Source organism: Musca domestica, unplaced genomic scaffold, assembly GCF_030504385.1.
Source record: "Musca domestica strain aabys unplaced genomic scaffold, Musca_domestica.polishedcontigs.V.1.1 432, whole genome shotgun sequence".
Classification (NCBI taxonomy): Eukaryota; Metazoa; Arthropoda; class Insecta; order Diptera; family Muscidae; genus Musca; species Musca domestica.
This window is the reverse complement of record NW_026712333.1, coordinates 51,838-61,066: the sequence shown is the minus strand read 5'-3', so window position 1 is coordinate 61,066 and position 9,229 is coordinate 51,838. Positions and strand designations below refer to the sequence as shown.

General features: G+C 33.2%; 1 protein-coding gene across 1 annotated transcript; it reads right to left on the bottom strand.

The window, feature by feature from the left end:
• Nucleotides 1-6,226: 6,226 nt before the first annotated feature.
• LOC131804434 (uncharacterized) lies at nucleotides 6,227-8,519 on the bottom strand. Its single transcript, XM_059127287.1, has 4 exons — nucleotides 8,062-8,519; nucleotides 7,957-8,010; nucleotides 7,846-7,899; nucleotides 6,227-7,558 (listed from the first exon to the last, which is right to left on the bottom strand). The coding sequence occupies exons 1-4, from the start codon at nucleotides 8,295-8,297 to the stop codon at nucleotides 7,501-7,503; spliced, it is 402 nt and encodes a 133-aa protein (XP_058983270.1). The 5' UTR covers nucleotides 8,298-8,519; the 3' UTR covers nucleotides 6,227-7,500.
• Nucleotides 8,520-9,229: the final 710 nt, after the last annotated feature.

The following is a 9,229-nucleotide window of genomic DNA, read 5'->3' as shown; positions in this document are numbered from 1 at the left end:
ATACATTAAATACATATATTAATTTTATGCTACAACAAAATACGAAAAAATTAAATTTTAATTCAGTTTTTATTAGACTTTTCTGATAATAAGTAATATTATGTTATAACGTGTGTTATTAAACACCAATAAACAGTAAATAGAATTCTATTTTAAAAAGAGTTGCAATGTGTTGACATTTTTCCGGTATTTCCAATTTTCTTTCGCTTTGTTTTTGTTTTCCTTCGAAATGAGATTTTTACTTATCTTCCGCCATTTCTTGCAGTTTTTGCAATGATTTTTGCTTTGGGATTTCTTTCTGTCTGTAATTGTAGAATTTATGTTATTTTCATGTATTACTAAGAATACTTTGCTTTTCAATAACAAGAGAGCTGAAACATTAATAACAGTTTTTGATCTGTACTGTTATTTCAACTGTCTGAAGAGCGTGACTAAATTGTTTGATGATGTGCTATATTTAAAATGATATAAACTGGTCCAGGATTATACTTAGCTCCCATATAGCGATACCTCTTGGTTTATTTTGTATTTAGAGGTATCTGTCCAATGTCGACATTGCATATTTATGAAGAGAGATTCTACTACTAAGAACGCGAAATATCAGATTATAAAAATAAGCGGGACCTACATCACCCATTTTCAATACCAAAAGTCCTGCAGACATAATACAGATTTGAGTAAAATTTTATCAACCTACTTCATTTCGTTCGGAAGCTACAGTGATTTCCACAGACGGACGGACATCACTAAATCACTATGTCGTTTTGTTGCTCATCAAGAATGCATATACTTTGAGGGTATAGAAAGGGTTTCAACGATTACAATTCGATATGTTAATGGTGTACAATAGAATTATTTACTGAGTTGGCAAAGAACTTTTAGTTCAAACACAGGACCATTCGACATAATTTTATGCCCGTCAACGAAGCAAAAGTTTACACACATCGTTTAATCGTTTGTATGTCTCTTGTTCTCAGCAGATAAATACGGGTAGTAGAGTTGTTGCAGTTTCAAAAATTATTAAAATTAAACATGGCAAAATCCATATTCAGACATTGCAGCAGTTTCCAGTTGGGTTGACTTCTACACCACTCTGGCTATGTGACTGATGCTTAATATAATCTAGATGCGCAATCGGACGAAACATATATGTGGGAGAAATATCTAATTTAAAAACCGATATGAACATAATCTGTGAGGTCCTAAAACAAAACCGATCGCAATCGGATTATGATTATATCCTAAGTGAAACGTGAGTATGAATTAGTATGGAATATAGGCATAATGAGTTTATAACTTAATCTGATGAGTGGTGTCCATCAGCTTTGATATGTATAAACTGTTTGATCTGCCACACAAATATTATTGTTACGGAATCCATATTATGTGTTAAAAAATTAATTCTATTTCTGCGCCCTCTTTATTGAAATTTGACAGATCAGTTTTTAGAATTTGTATATGTCACGTGCGAATCATAGGAAGGATAATACGGCAGAGTAACTTAAATTTGAAACAAGTAGGTATCCCAATACCTAATCGAATTTTAGTCCAATTCGTCGGAGGTGTTTCTAGTCTATATAATGGCTAACATGAAATTCAAACTCTTAGACGGAATGGTGATGCTGATTGTGGTATAGAACTCTAACTGTCTGGTTCTAACTTATCTACCACATTTTAGGAAATTCTCGGATAAAGATTGCACGGAATCCGTGCCTTTAGGTATATAAATAAGAGGAATATTTTATTGAAAATAAAAAAGATATGATTAAAAGTTCCTTCTGAACGGTATCCAAAAAATGCCCATACGGAAACGCCCTACTTAAAGATAAAAGATTGTGTCCACGACACGAGACCTGAAGCTTTAGAGATTTGTCAGATAGATTTAATGTGACCATTTCAATAGTTTCTCGTATTATTTCGAGGATCACACCATTTTTAAGCTCATTAAGTCCGCAGCTCATTAAATGACCTACAGAAGAAGAAAAATCTGCTTCAAGCGAATTTTTTTAAAATTAAGTGTGGATTTACGGGAGCAATTGGTGAGTTCCATAATATAAATTGATCTCGTATATAATATATACGTACTATTTAATTTTGAGTAGGATGTATAGATGGGACACATGTTGTCATAGACCCTCCCAAGAACTCAAGAAATGATTACGTTGATCCAAAAGGAAATTTTTCAATTCAACTGCGGGGTATCTGTAATGAGAAATGAAGATTTATAATTATTTTTTTGGATACCTTGGAACCTCACATGATAGTTGGATATTACCATGGTACAATGATATCAAGGTAGGGCAAAGTTAAAAAATCAAAGAAAATACAACTCTCTACCCACGGCTAATAATGTCACACGATGACAAACGTCAGTAGCCATAGACACAAAACTTGTTATGAAAAGTATTTTTTGTTTTGTTATTGTTATTTTTAATGAAATTTGTTATTTTTAACGGAAGATATTCATTCATGAAAACGCGATATTTGTAAAATTAATTGTTTTGTGAAGTTAAATAAAACGTTATGGTTAATTCAAGAGCTTTGTGTTTTTTTTTTTTTTAATAGGAAGGAAAATGTTTGTTTTTGACCAGCCCCACTCCTATTGAATTATTTGTTTACGAATTCTGGTAAAATTCCCAAGAACGTGTTCTTAACAGGCATTCAAATACCACAAAATATGTGATACGTGGAAAAGAAGGGCCCACTTGTGTTATATTAAGATGACTGTTTCAAGATGAATCTGTCCATATTTAGGCGTGCTCGTCGGTCTGTCTGGCTCGTGCGCGCGATAACTCTTGAAGGGAGAATCCGATTCGACCCAAAGTTAGTACATCGTAATATTATTGCCAAACTACTTTGGAGAGGCAATATTAGAGTCAATGTTATACCAGGGGTGAAAATATGCAATATCGGCCCCAACAAATGGTCCACAGTTTGAATATTTATAATTTTAATAGAATACCAAATAAGCATCCAATTCTCTTGAAATTTCTCATATCCCAACATTTATACCAGCATAGGATCCTGCGTGAAGATGGCAGATATCGATCCACTCCTTCTGTTACCTCCCCCACAAAGGGGTCAACATATTGAATACCAATGAAGCTCATAAAACGGGAAATTCGCATCCGATTATTTTCAAATTTGGCACATCTCAATATCTCTTACCTATTAACTAATAATCACCGATATTTATATTAAATTATGCATACATTTGTTTTTTAGATTTATTTCAAAGAACAAAAAATTACAGATATATAAATAGTTCATATTTATGTTCCATATGCTCTATGTCCGACTCGTTTTATCTAATTACAAACGTGTATATATTGACATTGTTAATTAAATTTTAGTCTATTATAATATTAACAGTTATAGTTTCTAATCTATGGAGTATTTAACAGATAATCAATTACATATATTTTCAGTTAAAGTTGAATTTTTAATAGCTTTTTTGTCCCGAAATTCGCTGCTTAGCCTTTTGTATTTTTAACCCCACATTCAAATGCTTAATGCGAAAATAAATACGACATTTGAAAAAATATTGCTTTACTTTGTAATCAATGTCCACATTTTCGCTCATTTCACACATTCGGCTGTGCAATTTATCTCTGTGATCAATTCTGTCGCCGTTTAAACTGTGAAAAATTGATTCCAGTTGAAGTATTTTCAGCAAAAAATCTCTGGAGGGCTTTTTTAGAAAACCTTTTGATACTTGATCCACCCAAGTAAATGTTTTTTCTTCGCATAGGTGCTCTGGGATGTTTAGCTTTCGGATCATACATCCCGCTATATACTCCAGCGCATCATCTTTCAGGGTTCCGATATCCGGAAAATCTTTTATTTCTATTTCTTCTAAATATTCGTTTACTTGGTTTTCATCATTTTGTTCGAAGGGGAATTCTTCAGTTGCTATAGGTGTATGTAAGGAAGATACCCATGGCGTAGGATCATTATTTACATTTCCTGTGTTATCCATTAATTCCGTGTTTCTAGCTAGATAAATAAGATAAGAATGGTAAGTGATACTTAATATTCTGCTAAACATGTACATTAACACAAACCTAGAATATATTTTCTCATTCTGTATTTAAAATCCTTGGGAGTCGGGTGGTCGTTTAGTCCCCCTTTACTCCTTAGTGCTCCGAAAAAGTTCTCCAAGACATCCTGATTTAATCGGTTTGTTAATATATATCTCACGCCGAATTTTTCTTGAAGATATTCATAAAGCATACATAGAGCATTATTTGTCATCATGATACCTTTTTGAAAAACACACAGACTTTTTTCCCCTGGAATCATGGGTTCAGAAACAGCTTCTGTCATTCTCCTCAGTACTTCGTTCTGCCTCTCTTTCGATATTCCGTATGGTTCCTATTAAAGTGTTTTTACGAAAAAATCATGTTATAAGAGCATTAAAAAATAAGAAAAAAAGCAGATAAGTTTGGCCTGGCCGAACTTTTAATTCTCTCCACCATTTTGCCAAAAATTAAAAAAAAACTAATATACGAGGGTACTCTTGTATGGGTGCTATACTTAGACGTGGACCTGCATAAGTAATTTTCTTTATAGGTAGTAGTTACCATTTCGAATTTCAAATGCCAATTGTAAACTATTCTGGTGAATAATGTCGCTAAAATCATCCCAATTCCGAATATCGGGAGATACCGTTGTATGGGGCCATACGAAAACGTGGAATTTTCAATACCAAAGTCCTGCAGACATTATATACACTGAGTAAAATTTCATCAACTTACTTCATTTCATTCGGAAGCTTGAGTGATTTCTACAGACATCAACATAGAATTTTATGCTGATAAAAAAAAATATATATATATACTTTGTGGGGTGGGTAAAATTTATATTTTAAGGTGTTACAAAGGGAATGACAAACTTAATATACCCTCTATACTATGGTGAAGGGTATAAAAACGATATTTGTTAAGTACCTTTCCTGGGTAATTGAACGTATTAATTTTGGAATTTAGTATATCAAACCAGTCATTTGCCAGCTGAATAAATTCGGATGTTATGTGTGGTTGGTACATCTCATGACCATGGGCATCACATCGTAATATTGCATTTGCTGTTGTATTGGATAAAAGTTGTGCCGCCAATTTGACTTTTTGTCTTCCTTTAATTAAATAAATGTATTCATATGTTCATCGGCTTGCTATTGAAATGTAAAACCTATCAAAACTCACTTAGGTGACTATAACCTTGGTAAAAAAATGAAATGTATAAAATTATATCGTATGCGAAAAATAACTCAATTAATCGAAATCAAGCCCATTCGAAGGTCCCAAACTGTCTGAAACTGGATTTGTCACGACATCTGAGGGGAAGTAAAATGTGCCACTGCGTTGGCAAATATATAAATATTTTGCTTCGTACGAGATTTAGAATGTTGACCATGTATCGGAAAATACCAGAAGGACGTTTAGCAACTAATTTATTTTATTATTTGCAAAGATTGGAACAGGTATGGATATAATGCAAGTTATTTTCATACAATGTGGGACCTTTGAGCGAGGGTAATGAATCTACGTTCGGTAAAAACATTACGATGTGAGAAGTTTAGACTAAATCGTGGACTATGTAGAATTTTCCTCGTTCGTGCATGGGGTCTGAAAGAGTTAACCGACATATACCATCCTTACTGCAACGATTTATTAACAATAGAGACTGGAGTACGGATTATTGTGATTGTAATGCATATGACGGAAATAAACTGACCGGGTCCATTCACCGTTAAATGTTCATTATTTATTTTGAATGTAATTGATGTGTCGCTGCTGGACGTGTGCTTTAACAAATCCACAATTGTTCTGCTAGTAATTACGTGTCCTTTATAATTTAATCCTGTATCTAGATAATGATTCCGCAACAACTTCAGTAAATGGGGAGCGTCTGCAAATGCAAAAATTTGTTCCCTTTGTTGACAGGGTTTGGAATCCATGGCTTATCTTAAATAAAATTAATATTAATTGTAATAGGAAGACAGTGAAGTCAATATATTACCATGGGAAATGCCTAATGTTTTCCATAACTTTTGATTTGTTGGGCCCATATCACATACAATCGCAACAACAGTATAACCAGCGCCGTTGAGTTTTTCGATTATTTTAAACAATGTAACCTTGTCCATTTCCCGATCAAAGTCGAAGAATATGGGTTGCTTCCACGATGTAAGCAAACCCCGAACCATTACTACCTGTGCATAGTTTGCAGGTTTTCTCACTTGATCTTTGGCAGGGTCATATTCGTATGATTCAACTACCTTCATCTCATCAAATATAAGGACACATATCCTGTCTTCTTCAGAGAGGTCCTCTTTATGTTTCATTAAATCAAGAGCGGGCGACATAATTCCTTCATTTACTTGAACTTTCCGAGCCCAAGTTTTTAATGTGGAAACGCTTGGTAAAGGATATCCTTTGTTGTAAAGGTGCTTATATGCTCTTGGGCCGGCGGCATGAAGGCATGTTGCCTGGGAAATATCTTCCCATTTCCATTGCGAAGAGCTTGGAGAAATAATTCTTCTTATTTGGCCCTCTGTAAATATTTTTCGGAAATGAGCAATACATCTTTCCGATTCCGCGAGTTTAATCTGTAGTTCGCTATTTTCATAACGTAGATTTCTAATTAGTTCTTCGTTTTCTTCGTTCTTTTTACGCATTTCTTTATATAATTCTATGGGCCTAAGTAAAATTATATAAAATAATTTCATGGTAATTGATTTATCTCCAAATTATAGATTAACATACTACAATATTACAAAAGTTGGTCCTACTAGAAAGCACAGATCTATCTTTTGTCTGCAGGCAGGTCAAGTTCTAACGTCTTCGTATCCCCATTATTTCATGTGAGCGGTATTTTCCGACGGATTTTTTTTAATTTCTTCCAAATGGTAAAGGATATTTTTACTTGTTGAAATTTACGTCGCAGAAAAGATAATTAGAGGAGAAATGTCCCTCTTTACCGCTTTTCTAAAATTTTCAAATTAGAACTCTTAATAATCCGTTGATTTTTAGGCACGAGAATTATTTTGGCCGAAAATAAGGTCCTTTTTTAAATTTGGTAAAAACTGCATTTAAATTGCATTGTAGCATGTCAAAATATAATGTATATCTGTCTAAAATTACACCATAGGTCTGATAAGATAGTAAATGTCTAAATTTTGTCTAAACACCAAGATTTCATATATATATTTTATGTAATACCCAGACAAAATAGCTCTGCTTTACAGTCCTCTAATAAAGACATATGAATTTGGCAAAAACAACAATCTTTTAAAGCCTGACTGTTCTCAAAGTGAAATGACCTATGAATTTCGGATGATATTTCGCAGTTAACCCTAACGAATTTTTCTTTGTCAACTGTTTTCCCTTCTAATTGTAAGAGTAATTGTTGCTTGTACTATAGCACTTCATTGAAATAATTAATATTGATCTCAATTTGCGCCAAATAAATATATGTTATATTCAAATAATGAAAACCTCACTCGGTTTGTGCTGCTGAATCTATCATTTGAACATTATATTCCATCCAAACAAATCTGAAATTAAACACAATTAAAATAATATAATAATAAATAAAAATTATGTATAAGTTTTGCTCTCCTTTTTATCTTTTTCCATCTATGGTGCACACCAGACAGAGAAAGACGGATGAGCATGACAAGTTCGACTATAAATTTCTGAAATGTGTGCAAAGAAACACATTTTCTGGAATTTTTGGATCCATATCGGGAAATATGGATCAATATTCTTTCTTTTTCTACACCATAGAGTGGTATATATTACAATTAAGAACTACAGGAAGTGATATCTCAGAGGAACTTACTCTGTCTGTGTGTCCATTTTTTCCGGGAATTGTGTCGAGTTCAGCATAGGACTTCTTAAAAGTATGAAGGGTTATATCTACATCATTGAAATTGATATTTAAGAAACTTACTCCGTGTATGGTACGATATTGCCTTGACTTTTAGTAATTTTTGAAAAATACTTCCTAAAAGCAAATCGTTATTTCTTTTTTGGCAAAATAATTACGCCTACTCACTCGGAAATGTTTGTCAAGGAAATAGACGGAACAGCGTTTGGCATTAAAGAACATCTTGTGTTCCGTTGTATCACGTCCGCTGGTAGGAAATGGTCTTCACAAATACGATCTTTTGGCTTAAATGCAACGCCACAAGCTGCAGACCATTTCAATCTTCGTTTGATATCAATAGGCACTTTAAAAAAATGTTTTGTTTGTTCACAAACTAACTTTTTACACACTGCACAATTTCTCATTTTTTTTTTATTTGAAATAAATAAGTTATGTTTAACAAACTTAAACTTTCGCGAAAATTGAATACAAAATTTGAAAATTATGACGTTTTTGAAAAATTAATTTTGATTTTGAAGTAACGAATTTGTCACATCAGTCACAAAAATATCAACTCTGCTTTGACAATATAGGCCATAATTTAAAAAAAAATTGTACTCAGCTGTGAGCACTGCCCTACCTTGATATCATTGTACCATGGATATTACAGAATTCGCCAATTTGTCGAAATCTGGAAAATTAATATGGAGGTTAGATGATTTGACCCTCTTTTCATTATATCCACAGCCTATATCAATTATAAATCAAAAAGTTAGTAATTATTTAGTAATCAGGACATTTGGATCCGTTTCAGAACACCAGTCAATTTAGCTTGCATTTTTGCAATATTTTATAGATTCTAGATCGAGTTCAAAGATGGACATTATCGCTCAAATCGTTCTTGTATCTCGTTCACAAACAGATAATATTTACCAAATCTACTTGTTTCTCTTCCTTAAATATTCTTGTATTTCTATAAAATTTTGATAAAATTCTAGAACATTTAGACAAACTTAGCCAAATGGTTATGATATACGGTTGTAAGTCATAGGCTGGCGGTATATGATCTTCGGCAAAACGCACAAATTCACCATCTAACAAGGTCTTACTGAATATTTGTGTACAGATTATTACATCTTGGGAGATTCTGAGTATCCCTGCAGAAGACACACAATAACGCCCTATAGTGACGATGACCATCTCACTAATTAGAAAAAACAATTCAATTCTAAGCTGAGCTCAGGCCGTGTTGCTATTGAACACACGTTTGGCATATTAAAGCAACGTTTATTACTGCATGCTTAGGGGTATCAAAAAGCTGTGCCACTTTATAAGGTCCTGCTGCGTTCTGCATAAT